The sequence below is a fragment of the Nuphar pumila genome, chromosome 3 (genome assembly GCF_984573655.1).
Source record: "Nuphar pumila chromosome 3, dmNupPumi1.hap1.1, whole genome shotgun sequence".
Lineage (NCBI taxonomy): Eukaryota > Viridiplantae > Streptophyta > Magnoliopsida > Nymphaeales > Nymphaeaceae > Nuphar > Nuphar pumila.
Genome location: NC_143251.1, coordinates 55,345,898 through 55,361,398, shown reverse-complemented (window position 1 = coordinate 55,361,398; position 15,501 = coordinate 55,345,898). Strand labels below are relative to the sequence as shown.

Genomic DNA, 15,501 nt, shown 5'->3' with positions numbered 1-15,501 from the left:
AGTATCTTCGGGTTTAAGAAAAAATGAAAATTAAATTTGTGTGCATTTAATAGGGACGTGCATGCAAAAACAACTCTGATAAATTACTTAATAAGTTATTCATACATGTGCATTGAATCATGCATATTTACTGTTCAACATTAGTTCATGCATTATGCATTTTTGGTTTTGCATAATACTTGTTTCTGCATGATATTTGGTTAAATGCTTGAATGGTAAATTGATTGTGGTAAGTTGTTAATTGTGATATTCCTCTGAAATTTATGCATTAATTTGGTTTATGCTAGTTCTTTACTGTTTTGATTTTTAGAGGAATTTGTACAAAGGACTTTGGTTCTTATCCGTTTTCTTAAAACTGTTTTATAGGCACGGATGCTCAGTGATGTCCTGAGTAGCTGGCTGGAGACTACGAGCTATGTGACTAGTTTCTGGTTCATGATATAGTGACTCTACTGAGATAGACGATTTTTGACGTCTAGACTATTTGACATTTTTATTTAAATAAATAAAGTTGATTCTTCTTCTTTTGATTTAATGCACATTATGGTTTGTGATTTGGTATATTAAATCTGTAAGGCCCCGAATCCATGGATTAGTTTTCGCAATTGTTTAAAAAAAATTCACTATTTTTACGAGGGCAATTGGGGTCATTACAGATTTTCCCTAATCCCCTGCCCAGCCCCCCTTTCGTAGTTTTTTTTTGTCCAAAATAGACTCAGTCAAAGTTGGCCAAGTCCATTTTGGACAGTTATGACCTTGGGTGCGGTTGACCGCACCTAGGGTCATTTTGACTGCACCGGATGCCGCACCCGGACCCAAGTCGTGTCGCATCGACATGGGTGTGGCACCTTGTTGGGTGAATCCCTGTGACATAGTGTATGGGGTACCTGCAAGTTCAAACCGCTTTGCTCTCTCTCAGATTTTGCAGCAAACAATGGCTGAGCAGGTGAGTAGGTGATCAACCTGGCATTGGCAAGTTTAGATGTCCCTGCTATCTCTTAGATCTTTTGGTGCCAAATACTGCTCAGTTTTGGGCCTTTTTTGTAACCCAGAGGAAGAAGAGACTGGAAGGGTCCTTCCTAGTGTTCTTTCTTTTTCTTTTTACATATATATCTTTTAACAATAATGGCCTGATCAAGCCCAGGCAGGTACCCAATCCTGATACTACTAGCTGTCTGGTCTGGTTTGACCTGGGACCATGCAGGGTTTGAGCAAAATTTCCAGCCCACAAGGGGCAGCCATTGAGTACCCAATCCAATGACCACCCCTGAACTTGTGCATAGACGATGAATGATGGTACAGTTACGAGACACACACTCATGGAGTTCTGTGTGGTCAAAAGGGCAAAAACAATGTGTTACTTTCTATTTCAATATGGCTAGTGTAAAGCTCTGTCGCTGTTACATCTGTGGAATTCCCAACATAGATTTCCTTATACAAATTGTCAAGTATGATTTCCTTTTTGACATTCATTTGCTGTTACTCAACATTTGCTTTCTATGACTTACTGCTATCTATGATGATTTTAAGGGAATTTCTCTCTTCATTTTATTCATGTCTGTGCTATGCAGAAAGCTCTTGCTGGCCTAAGAAGAATCAATTTGGAGGGTTTGAGATGGAGAGTTTTCGATGCAAAAGGGCAGGTTAACTAATATCTTTCACTGTATGAGTGAAATTTTGTCCTCAATATGCTTATAGTGCACATCAATTCATAAGATGCACTGTTTTCAGGTCCTTGGAAGATTGGCATCACATTTATCTACTGTGCTTCAAGGAAAGGATAAGCCAACATACACTCCATATCGTGAAGATGGGGATATGTGCATCGTCCTTAATGCAAAAGATATTTGTGTCACTGGGAGAAAAATGACCGATAAGTTCTATTATTGGCACACAGGGCAAGTGATCCACATTAATCGCTTTGTTTTGCTCATCATGCTGGCACTGACCAAGCACTTGCCTGAATATATGGTTCAAACTCAATATCTTATTCCCCAAGGGGGGTTTGCGTAGTGGGGTGGGGCCTTGGCTGCTAGACGGGCAGTCAAGGTTCGATTCCCATGGGCGTCGCCCCTCTGCACAAGCCAACACATAGCATAGGCCCCAGGGTCTGGGGTCCTAGCGTCGGAGTTTTATGCTGCTGGCACGTGACCAGGCCTTGGTGCCGGGTGCGGTTTCTTCGGGTTATAGATCCAAAAAAAAACTCAATATCCATGGTTGAATCGTAGAGTTGTGGACAGCTAGTTAAATGTACTGTGCTTTCTAACTTTATGCAATTGATGGGAGTTTGAATAAGTCACTGGAGAATCATTTGTCTTGTAGGTATGTTGGTCACCTTAAAGAGAGGAGCTTGAAGGACCAGCTAGCAAAGGACCCCACAGAGGTTATCCGTAAAGCTGTCTTAAGGATGCTTCCTCGGAACAAATTAAGAGATGTGAGTGATTTGTCTTTTCTAAAAATTTCACGATTGGCATTTAAGTAGTACTTACCTGTTAAAAGTAGAGGAATATCTGCATGCATTTTTTGGACTGTTAAGTTTCTGAAGCTTTTGTGAAGCTCATTGCAGATTGAAAAGTTCTATATTTTCCAGTCTATTTGTTCTATTGTCTCTTCATAGATTCTTACTTTCCATTTGTCATCACTTTTACTGGTATCACAAATATGTATGGGACTAGGCTTATAATTGAAAAGTATGATTTATATCTGAAACCGGCCTGGTCTTGCTTGATGGATCTGCTTCATGCATGGAAGATATGATTTCTATTCTGTCATTTACTTGCTATTGCAAATTTGTAAGGGTAAAATTTATGAACTTGTTAACACCGTCCAACCAATGCCAACGCCTGTGTGTGTGTATAAAATGCACAACAATTGTTAATACCTAAAACCATTGTATTATTTCTGAATTTTCTAGGGGTAAAAAGATGTGTTTGACCACGTTCACACACACACACACATATTGGCAGCCATGACATTCGTGAACCTTAACATGTTCCACCACATTTTCTTACCATAACTTATTTAGAGAATACCATGATGGCTTCATTAATTGTCATCATAGGTTGATTGGATTGTGATCAACAACGATGCCTTGCTTTATCAAGCCAAGATTCATTTTCTTCCTTTTATCGGTTGCCAGATTGTGCTTGTCCAAAATTCTCATGAGTTCTTTGATTATTTGATCTTGCGAAAAAAGTATTAGTCGGTGGTTAAGATGTTTAAGTATAATGGGAATGAAATGTTATACATTGAATCACTAGAATTGCTGGCTGCTTATCTACTACCAATGTCTATGTGCTGCACCTTTGTAGATCCAAAACATCAGGTCATTCTATGATTGCATTATGAATATCTAATATTCTTCTGATGTGTGCTCTTCTAAAAGTAGTGTGTGGTCAAGTTGCACATGGATCTGTGTTCTCCAACATACTTTTTGCAAACTTCAACATCAAATGGACGAATAGAGTGTTTTGCCTTCATGGAGGACGTTTTCTGTAAAAGTGCATAAAAGTCGAGGAAGATTTAGGGAGGTAAGATCACAAAGAGGAGGCAAACTGTATGGTTATTGGAATGTTTTTCAATATAGACCATAGTGATGCTAAAGAAAAAAACTAGGGAATGATAAGGAACACTTGGAAAATAGGTAGAGGAAAAAGGAAATGTAAAATTATAAAAAGCGCAAGGCATAGGATCACTAGAATATGAAGTTTATACCATAGTGACACTAAAGAACTATTGTGCTGCTTAGGAAGTGAAGCTTTGGTAATCCTTCTCTTGTGCTTTAATGAATTCTTAATGAATGATTTATTAAGACTGTATCATAAACTGGATCGGGTTTCCCAGTGTGGGTCGGGTTCTCCAATGTAACTTGTAACTTTATGTCTGGGTATGGATCTAAATATTTGGTCCAACCCAGTTACTGTTTTGTATATGTATATATAAACATAAAGTAGGGCACGACTTCAAGTGTGAAGTCCGCCTTTGCTGCCGCAGCTCTCTCTCTCTCTCACGCCTCATTCTCACGTTCCAGCAAGATCGAGTGGGCCATTCTTACATGGTATCAGAGCAGGCTTCTGCACAGTGAATCGACTCCGAAGGGCGTGTCTAGCAAGATCGACACTGCAAGTGCTGTTCCGTCTAGGGCTATCCAGCGAGATCAACGTCCCAGGTGTTTCTTCTTCCAGGTTTTTCTATCTGCCTTCTTTTCTATTTTCTATTTCTATCTGCATCCTCTTCCATTTCTGTCTTCATCCAACTTTTTCCTCTCTGTTTAGTCATCGTTCCTTTTTGTTTTCTTCCAAACTATCGGTTCAGATCTGATCATAGATCTGTTCGATCTGATCGATAGATTTGACCCTGCGTGACTGCTGCCCTCTTTATCTACCTTTTCTTCCTTTTGTTTATCACGTCTGATTTGGATCAGACTGTCGAACCCAAAGGCTATCTGAAATCCGAATTTGCCCAAACGTGGGTTCTGATATCAGATTTGGTATTAAGCTGAAAACAACCATCAACTGTTTAGGTTCATATATTGTGCTTTGGTTGTTGCATTTGTTTCATTCAAGTCTGAAATCAAGATCAGATCTAATCCAAAGATCAGATCTAATCCAAAGATCAGATCTGTTTTCTTAGTTGCTGCTGTTTCTTCGTCTGTCACGGTTAGATCTGAAGCGAATCAGATTTTTATTTCTTTCCGATCCAGTTTCACTCCTTTATTCTTGATTTCTGGTCATTCCTTCAAGATCTAAAATACCTATTCCTTTATTCTTTATTCTTGATTTAATCTGGTCTGAATTTATTTCAGATCTAAAGTCATTCCTTAAGTGTTTGTCAACAGTCAGCTACTTTACAGTTCAGTTTTCATGGATTCTGTTACCCTGCCATCTAGTTTTCTAGGACAACTTATCTCAGACAAACTGAGTAACAATAACTATTTAACCTGGAAGAGGCAGATACTGCCTTTCATTAAGAGCCTCGATCTCTATGGACACCTAGATGGAACGATCTCTGCACCACCAGAATTTATTGTGCAGGAAATTGTGGACGATAAGGGAGAGACTTCTAACAAGTTGATTCAAAATCTTGAATTCACCACTTGGAGAAAACGAGATCAAGCTATTGTAGCCTACATTACCTCTACTCTTTCGCAAGAGGTTCTTGTAGGTATTCCAGATGAGTGCTCAGCAATGGAGTTGTGAGAACAACTTGCGAAGACCTATTCTCAAATCTCAGAGGCAAGAATTATGCATTTGAAGAGGGAGTTTCAACTCCTAAAGAAAGAAAGCATGACTGTTACAGAGTATATGAACAAGGTGAAGATCATCACAGATCAATTGGCTATGGTGGGTTGTGTGATTTCTGATAAGGACAAAGTTCAACAAGCGCTAAGCGGGCTTGGATCAGATTATCATATGTTGGTAACAACTCTCTTGTGTCTTCCTTCACTTCCTAACTTTAAGGATCTTCGGGCAAAATTACTACAATATGAAATTTCCATTAAAGGAGAAGATGTAGGCAACAATTCAGGAAGCCAAGAAGTATTGTTTACAGGGACAAATTCAAGGAGAGGACGTGGCCACTTCCGAGGAGGACATGGACATATAAGAAATAATCAAGGGGGGCATGGATTGTTGCCCACGCCTATCATGCCGTTAGGTAGTTTTTCGAGAAATCACAATTTCAAAAATGTTCCAACTTGCTATTTGTGCAACAAAAAGGGACATATCAAGGCAAATTGTTGGCACAACCCGCAAAACAAAGGGAAAATGAATGTCACAGGATCGTCAAGCAAGGGAAAAGCTGGAGGAACTCAATGGGATGAAGACAATGTCAAGAGTCTTTTAATATCAGCTTTGTCAGGATTGAATTTCAAACAGGGTGATCAGGGAACTTGGTATATTGATTCTGGAGCTGCAACCCACGTGACAGGTGATATTGGTAAGATTTTGAAACCCATCCCTTATCATGGAAATGCAAGTATTAAAACTGGAGATGGAGCTCTCCATCCAATAACTTACACTGGAAACGTGAATATTCCTCTTTCCGATGGTTCCCTAAAATTGTCCAATGTTTTTCATTCCCCTAATATTGTCAAAAATATCATTTCTATTTCTAAATTGGTTGATGACATTCATTCTTGCGTCGAATTTACTCCTTCTTTACTCCTTCTGTCTGTGTCAAGGATCCACTCACGAAGAAGACGCTCGTTGAGGGAGAGCGAAAGGGAAATATGTATATCCTCAAAGAGACTTCTTCACTTGTTCGTAGAGCTGGAGCAAAATCGTCAATTGGTCAACCATTCAAATTGGATTCATCTAAGGATTGTTTGAGTTTGTCTTCGTACAATAAGCCAAATATTTGGCATTGTCGTTTGCGTCATTGTAATAATTCTTCTCTTGAGAAACTTGTGTCAAGCGGTCTTATTTCAAGATCAAGTCCGTATAATAAGGTTGATGGTTTTCTTTGTTCTAGTTGTCAGTTGTGTAAGAGTCATGTACTTCCCTTCAATTCAATAAATGAATGAGCTTTTTTTCCTTTTGAACTTATTCATTCTGATGTTTGGGGACCTGCTCCACAACCCTCTTTGTCTGGCACTCGCTACTATGTCACATTCATTGATAGTTATTCCATATATACTTGGATTTATTTTATGAAATACAAGTCTGAGGTATTCAAATTCTTTTGTTTATTTCATGCTCTTGTTGTCAATCAATTCTCGACAAGTATTCAACAATTCCAGTGTGACGGAGGGGGAGAATATCTATCAAAGGAATTTACTGAATTTCTTCAAAACAACGGGATAAGGCGTAGAATATCTTGCCCACACACACCACAACAAAATGGGGTTGCGAAAAGAAAACATCGTCATATTGTTGAAAGTGCCCTAAGTATGCTGCATGACACTCATATTCCTTTAAGTCTTTGGACAGAAGCTTTCCACTCTGCGGTTTATGTAATAAATCGTTTACCGATGAAAATGTTGAATAATTTGACTCCTTATTTCGTGTTGTTTGGTACCCAACCTCAATACAGTCAACTACGAGTGTTTGGATGTGTATGCTATGTTCATATTGACAGTTCCCAATGTAATAAATTTCAGGATAAAGCTTGTAGATGCAGGTTTGTTGGGTATGCTGAAGAGTATAAAGGATATCGATGCTATGATCCAGACACTCGACGCATTAAAATCTCACGAAACGTTGTCTTTGATGAGAACAATGTTCAGATCTTGAACAAAGAAGCAAGGGTTACTAAGGAGGAAGAAAGCTATCAGCCGTGGCTAGCGAATGAATTATTTGATCAGCTAGAGATGGATAACTCTGCTCCATGTCACACAGTGATAGATGAGTGTGAGCCCATGGAAACCAATGCAGAACCTAGTGGGAACGTGTTGACAGTTGCTCAGGGATCTACTGTGCCTCCCATCGCAGAAGAAACCCTGACATCTGGTACTGCTCGTCCAGATGGCAGAAGATTCAAAGGGGCAGTGTATGTCAGGAGAAGGGACACACCCCACATAACTGAGCATGTCAGACGTTCGGAAAGGATCAGACACCCTATTGAAAGAGGGGTAAGCTATGAGAATTTTTCCACAGAAATGCAGTTATTCGTTGCACAGGTTGAAAAACAAAAAGAACCCATCGATTTCTCCCAAGCCTCCTTGTCATCAAAATGGGCAGATGCTATGAATGAAGAAATGGGAGCCTTGCATGAATGTAGGACCTGGGAAATAGTTCCTAGGCCTCCGGATAAGAATGTTGTAGGGTCTAAGTGGGTATATAAAATTAAGTACAAACCTGACAGATCCATTGAAAGATATAAGGCAAGACTAGTCGCTAAAGGCTTCACACAAGCATATGGAGAAGACTATGACGAGACCTTTAATCCAGTTGTAAAAATGGGAACCATTCGACTTGTGTTATCCTTGGCGGTTCAACATGGATGGTCTCTAAGTCAACTTGATGTTAAAAATGCATTCTTACATGGCGATCTGAAGGAGGAAGTTTACATGGAGCAACCTCTTGGTTATGCAGAAAACAATCCTGAGACACATGTTTGAGCTATTTATGGACTAAAACAAGCATCTCGGTCATGGTTTGACAGTTTCTCCATTGAAGTACAACGATATGGATTTGTCCGTTCTCAACTTGATCATTCATTGTTCATTTTTCGAGAACATCAGGTCAACACCTTACCTCTCATATATGTAGATGACATTATTATTACAGGAAGTTCTTGCAAGCATATAGAGGCTACAAAGATCCTATTGAATCAGAAGTTCAAGATGAAGGACCTGGGTGTCCTACGATATTTCTTGGGAGTTGAAGTGGATCGACAAAATACTAGCCTCTTGTTGACCCAACACAAGTACGCTCTGGATCTTCTGGAGAAGTCAGGAATGAAGAACTGCAAGCCATTGAATACTCCTAGCGTGTTAAACCATAAACTCAGTGCTCAAGATGGGGAGCTCTATGAGGACCCGAAATATTATCGTCGCTTAGTTGGGATGCTTCAATATCTTACTTTTACGAGGCCGGATATTGTATATGCAGTGAATCAAGTCTCTCAGTTCATGCACGATCCACGTACAAAACACATGAATGCAGTTAAAAGAATTCTTCGGTACTTGAAGGGTACTCTTGGAGATGGGCTTGTTTATCGTCAATCAAAGGCAAAAGGAGAACATAGACCACTAGAAGTGTATGCAGATGCAGATTGGGCAGGAGATCCAGACGATAGAAAGTCAGTCTCTGGGTATTGTGTGTATGTTGATGAAAACTTAATAGCATGGAGTAGTCGGAAGCAACGTGCTGTTGCGCGTTCAAGTACAAAAGCTGAGTACCGATCCATGGCCTCTGCCACTGCCGAAGTTACATGGTTAAGACATTTATTAACAGAGATAGGAGAAAAAGTGAAGGTTGCGAATATGTTTTGCGATAATCAAAGTGCCATTCAAATTGCTTTCAATCCTATCCACCATGGTCGAACGAAACACATAGAGATCGATCAACATTTTGTCCGACAGAAGGTAGAGGACAAAGAAGTTATTCCAGTCTATGTACCAACAGAAGATCAAGTTGCTGATCTACTTACCAAAGGACTTACGAGTGCGCGGTTTTGGTATCTCAAAGGCAAGTTGTCCATGGTACATGACCATGCACAACTTGAGGGAGGGTATTAAGACTGTATCATAAACTGGATCGGGTTTTCCAGTGTGGGTCAAGTTCTCCAATGTATCTTGTAACTTTATGTCTGGGTATGGATCCAAATATTTGGTCCAACCCAGTTACTGTTTTGTATATGTATATATAAACATAAAGTAGGGCACGACTTCAAGTGTGAAGTCCCCCTTTGCTGCCGCAGCTCTCTCTCTCTCTCTCACGCCTCATTCTCACGTTCCAGCAAGATCGAGTGGGCCATTCTTACATGATTGTCCATGCCATACCGTGCTATCTCTACCAATTTCTAAATTCGTTAGTGTCAGAAATGGACTCTATCTTCCACAGCATGCAAACCCTTGTTTACATTGAGATCCAACTTTTAAGTGCCTTTAGCACTTTGATACTGTCTAGGGCAGAGTTACCGGAAGCGCCTAGGCAAAAGGGGAAGCGCGAAACGTCGCGCTTCCGAAGCGTGAGGGGAAGCGTCCCCCTTTTTTGGGAAGCGCGCTTCCCTTTTATGGGAAGCGCGTCCCCCTTTTATGGGAAACGCGCTTCCCATAAATGGGAAGCACGCTTCCCCCACGCTTCCCCCTCGCTTCCCCATTTTTTTCATTTTTTTTCGCTTCCCCTCGCTTCCGGTTCGCTTCCTAGGTCGCTTCCGGTTCGCTTCCTAGGTCGTTTCCGAGACGGTTCGGAATTTTCTTCTAAGTGGTCCCACGCTTCCCCGCTTCCTAAATTTTTTAAAGTGCCTCGCTTCCCGCTCCCGCTTCCCGCTCCCGCTTCCTCGACTGGTAACTCTGGTCTAGGGTGGTGAACAATGCCTCCTATTTGGTTTTCACCCTAGCATTGTGCATGTGTGTGTGTGTGTGTGTGTGTTTGTTTTGGGGGGGGGGAGGGAGGATAGGGAGAAGCGGACAGGGAAAGACAATCTATAGTTATGCCAACTAACTTTATGATTCATATCATGAATCTTTATTAAAGAAGTTACAATGGGGTTAAATTTATATCACAAGAATCAAAATGTTGACAATAAATTTGTGCTTATATAAGAAGGTTAAGCATATAAGCTAATCTATATTCCAAAGAAGCTCATTAAGTATAATTAAAAAAAAGGCCCATATCCAATAGATAAATTCTTATCCAATAGATAAATTCTTATCCAATAGATAAATTCTGAGTCCTAAGATTATGAAAATGGGTAAAATTAAGAAGCAAAATGTAACGCCTCAAAATTTCAAACATGCGAACCTTTCAGAAAACAAGCAAGATACTAGAAGAAAATCTCTTTCCTTTCGGAGTTTGTTTATGTAATCAATAGAAGATAATTCTTTTGTTGAATTTAGAAAGACAAGCTGACAACTTTGGGCACATAAGCTAAAAGAACCAAAACTCACTACACATGATACTTGCAAAACACTTAGAAAAATCACTTTCATTTAAAGAAGTTCCCAAATAGTACAAAATTCAGATATCCAAAGAAAAATCCGTGACAAAACCCAAAAACGTCCAGAATGCGAGCTAAGAGCAGGAAAAAGAAATCTTGAAGCCATCTTGCCATCGCCCGTGGTGTACCTAATCATCACCTATACCCATAGAATGGGTTAGTTTCGCGAAAAACTAGTAGGTGAACAAGAGAGACTACAGGAAACTGAATTAAGAACATTTTATTCAACATGCTAAGCAGTTCAAAGCAAGTAAGCAGTTCAAAGCAGGTAAGCAGTTCAAAACTCGATTGAACAAAACGTACGTGTGATTAAACTTTTGTCTTTGCAAGAGTTTATACAGAGCCATAAAAAAAGGGTTTAGCAGAAGACTATAAGAATGTTATCTTCTACTTGATTCGACACGGATGAAGAGACACAATGAGACATTGCTCTAGCTTGTTTTTGTTTCTTGAACGGGGTCTCTGTATTTAATCATTATCAGGTCATCGTTTGTTGCTCTCACTACTTCTAACAAACTCTTTGTCCTGAACAACCTTAATTTATTCCCATCTCTCAAGGCCTTACGCGGCCAACTGTCACATGTTATGACTCGCTTAAGGCGTCATACTTTCTCAGAAAAACCCACCCTTCCATAGAAGGTCCAAAACATGATCTAAAATCAATAAAGATCTGATTCTCACATCTGGGTTCAGCATATAATCATGCTAAAACAGAAAACCAAATCTATAGATTCATAACTGGCTATTTCAATCAATCTCAGAAGATCATCACAGCTCACCATAACTTTTTATGGTAATCGAAATTCACAAGTTCCACGTCGGATCGCCTGGTCTGGGAAATGTACGACCTCACAAGGAATTACCGCCCTAGATGGTATACCTGGTCTTGGACAATACACTTCTTCACATGATTTCACCGTCTTTGTGGCTACCCGCTCTTAGACAGTGTACTTCCTCACAGAGATTCTACCGCTCTAGCCGATTACCAGATCTTGATCATACATACCCTCACAGAGAATCCTTTGGGAACCCGGTCCTTAACAAATGCCATATTCAATAAAAATTATTGTGATACACACATCAACACAAATGACGGTTCTCAGGGTCTATAGCTACTATTATAATTAACAAGATCAACGCCGGATCGCGTGGTCTGAGAATTGTACAACCTCACAAGAAATTATCGCCCTAGATGGTATACCTGGTCTTGAACCATACACTTTCTCACAGGAGTTTGCCGTCTTTGCAGTTACCCGCTCTTGGACAATGTACATCCTCACAGAGATCTACCACTCTAGCCGGGTCACCTGATCTTGATCATACACACCTTCGTAGATAATCCTTTGGAGATCAGGTCCTCATCAGATACCATACTCAGTAATACATGCATCAATAGAATCGACTGCTCTGAACAATTGACCGTTGTTGAGGTCAGTAGCCACCAATATAGGCACAAACATGTATACCTGCAATATGCATCATATCACTTCACATGGTAAATCAAAACACAAGATCACAAATTCTTTCAATAAGGTTCCATGAACCATGAACATTTATCGCATGCTTTCAACATTTCTTATCACGTAGCATTTCAATCACATCATACAGAAGCATATTACACCACACATCGCATCATTGCCACAAGGAACATTGCATTCCTCAAATAGGACCTCAAAGCATGCGAAATCAAAGCATGAGTTCTATACATATGAGAACACACATATAATATATTATGAATCAACTAAACTTCAACATACGTAACTCCTACGTAGTTCAATAAATTCACATAGGATTCAAGTTATATGTGCAAATATTCATATCATTGCATCATCATATGCATTCACAATTCTTATCTCAAAGCACATTGCATTTGACCTTTCTAGCGTGTAACTCACGCACATATATTCAAGACATTTTAATCAAATATTCATGATACTTATCAATCATGTTATACAGGTATGATATATTCACATAAACAATCATAATGCAATTTTCTGCAATACCACTATGTAGGCATGATGTGTCATTTACCTGCATAAGCATCATAATCAGAAGAATCTCGGAGACACCAAAGTCATACGTAATTTCATCGATAAGCTTTTACTTGACAAAAAATACATACCCAAAACATACGAAAGTCTTATGACCCATCAACCAGTGTGAACAAACTTATGTGTCAATATTACTGGCCTGTGGGTACGCGCAGACGAATCGTAGAAACAACTGAGACTAGTTTGGGCGTATGTTATTATATGTATCTTCAATAACCCGAATAGTTAGTTGAGTCCGTTCCGAAGGGGACGACTTTCAGCCGAGAGAGGATTCTCCAAAGGCAGTTACTTGGCAACAGATGCATCCAACTTCTATAGAAGTCCATGAGATCTACCACCTAGGATAATGTCTGGTAGTCCCTTCCCCTAACTCCAATGACTGAGGAGGTCGGATCATTGCCCGTGGGGTGATTGTTAACAACCTGTCCATTGGAGTTTTTTTATCGATCTATCTTCTCCCTTGATAGAAACCTGTAGAAGTTTCGATGAGATGCACAAAAACGTAGGCAGAGAGAGAGAGAGAGAGAGAGAGAGAGAGAGAGAGAGAGAGAGAGAGACGACTGTGAAATTAGAAAATTCGTTAACTTTGATTAGGGCTAATCTCTATGTTAAATAGAGAGATGCCAAATATAAAAATTACATACGAGTCCCTCATTAAACAAGAAATATCAAATAACCTACTTTTAAGAAACCTTAAACTTAAAAACTCTTTAATCTCAACACTCCCCCTCAAGATGGAGCATAGATATCGATCATGCTCAGCTTGTCACAACATTTTAAGAAATTTGGTCTAGTAAGAGGCTTTGTAAACATATCTGCAACTTGGTCCTCAGACTTTAGATATTTGGTAGTGATATGACCAGCTTGAACCATATCTCTTACATAGTGGCAATCAACCTCAATATGCTTTGTCCTTTCATGAAAGACAGGATTGTTCGCTATATATGTGGCGGCCTTGTTATCACACATCATGGTCATAGGAGAGGAAACCTTCACCTGAAGATCATTCAGAACCGTACTAACCCACATTAATTCAGCAGTTGTTTGGGCCATAGCCCTATATTCTGATTCTGCACTAGACTTAGCAACCACATTTTGCTTCTTACTTCTCAATGAAATTAGGTTATCTCCCAAAAACACAGAGAATCCTGTGGTAGATTTTCTATCAACTACAGATCCTGCATAGTCAGCATCAGGGTAAGCCACTATATCTAGAGTTCCACCTTTCTTGAATAATAACCCTTTTCCAGGAGAGGATTTTAAATACCTGAGAATCATTATAGCTGCATTCCAGTGTACCTCAGTTGGTTTGTCCATAAATTGGCTAACTTTGCTTACTGCTAAAGCAATATCCGGCCTGGTCACAGTTACATATAGTAGCTTCCCTACTAGTGAGCGATAGCTTTTGCTGTCAACGGGTTTCGACCCTTTTTCAAACAACTGAACTTTATGGTCCATGGGGATATTAGCTGGTTTAGCTCCCAGCATTCTAGTTTCCTTTAATAAGTCAAGAACATACTTCCGTTGGGACAAAACCATCCCTTCACGACTCCTGGCGACTTCTATACCCAGAAAATATCTAAGTGAGCCAAGGTCTTTTGTAACAAAGTGTTTTTGAAGATGAGCCTTTGTGGCTTCAATATCTTTCACATCATCTCCTGTAAGAATGATGTCATCCACATATACCACCATAACAACTATGTCTGAGTTGGTTTTCTTAATAAATAATGTATGGTCTGCCGCTGACCTATTAAAGCCAAAACTCGACATCACTTCAAACAACTTTTGAAACCATGCACGCGGACTTTGTTTCAAGCCATATATTGCCTTTCTCAATCTACACACCTTTTGACACTCCCCCTCAACCTCGAAGCCAGGAGGTTGTTGCATGTAAACTGTCTCAAATAGATCCCCATATAGAAATGCATTTTTCACATCTAATTGACACAAACTCCATCCATGATGAACAACTACTAAGAGAACAAGACAAATGGTGCCCATCCGTGCAACAGGAGAAAAGGTTTCAAAAAAATCAATACCATAGGTCTGAGTATACCCTTTTGCTACTAGTCTGGCCTTGTACCTTTCAATATAACCATTCGATTTGTACTTTATTGTATATACCCATTTGCATCCAACAATGTCAGCATCCCCTGGGGAATCAACTAGATCCCATGTATGCTGAGACAATAAAGCATCAATTTCTTCTTGCATAGTCAGCTTTCACCTGTTATCTAGCTCTGCCTGTTGATAGTTCAGAGGAATAGTTTTGGCAGATAAGGCTGAAATAAAGGTTTTCATCTGATTTCCAATTCTGACATTGGACACAAAATGAGATATGGGATATAAGGTACATTGTCGAGTCCCTTTTCGAAGAGCGATTGGCCTGTTATCATCATCATGAACATCACTGTTGTCAGTAGTACTTACCTTAGGAGAAGAAGAAGATGAAGGCACCAGAGGAGGTGGAGTTCTACGCACATATACCAATGGAGGATTATTAACGTGAAGAAGATGAAGTTTGGTTCGGTAATGAGGGCACAAACTCCAAAGGAAAAGGAGGTATAGGTAATGGAAAAAACTCAGCTGGATCAACTTGAACCTGGGAACCAATACTAGAGTAATATGGAATGGATTCCAAGAAAGATACATCCACACTGACATACTCTCGGCGAGAAATTGGATCATAACATCGATATCCTTTTTGATTTTTTTGGATAACCTATAAATATGCATTTTGTAGCTTGAGCAACTAGTTTATCACGGTCAGGGCCAAGTTTGTGTACAAAGCAAACACATCCAAATATTTTAGGTGAGAAAGAGAAGAGTGGGGTATTAGGTTTTA

At 39.7% G+C, this 15,501-nt stretch overlaps 1 protein-coding gene across 1 annotated transcript in view; it reads left to right on the top strand.

Annotated features, from left to right (window-relative positions):
• The window catches only part of LOC149842919 (uncharacterized), an 87,533-nt gene that overhangs the window by 38,185 nt on the left and 33,847 nt on the right, over window positions 1-15,501 (top strand). The window contains exons 3-5 of the mRNA XM_090001644.1: window positions 1,572-1,643; window positions 1,732-1,898; window positions 2,323-2,434. Coding sequence (XP_089857770.1) covers window positions 1,572-1,643; window positions 1,732-1,898; window positions 2,323-2,434 — 351 coding nt within the window. The remainder of the gene's footprint in view (window positions 1-1,571; window positions 1,644-1,731; window positions 1,899-2,322; window positions 2,435-15,501) is intronic.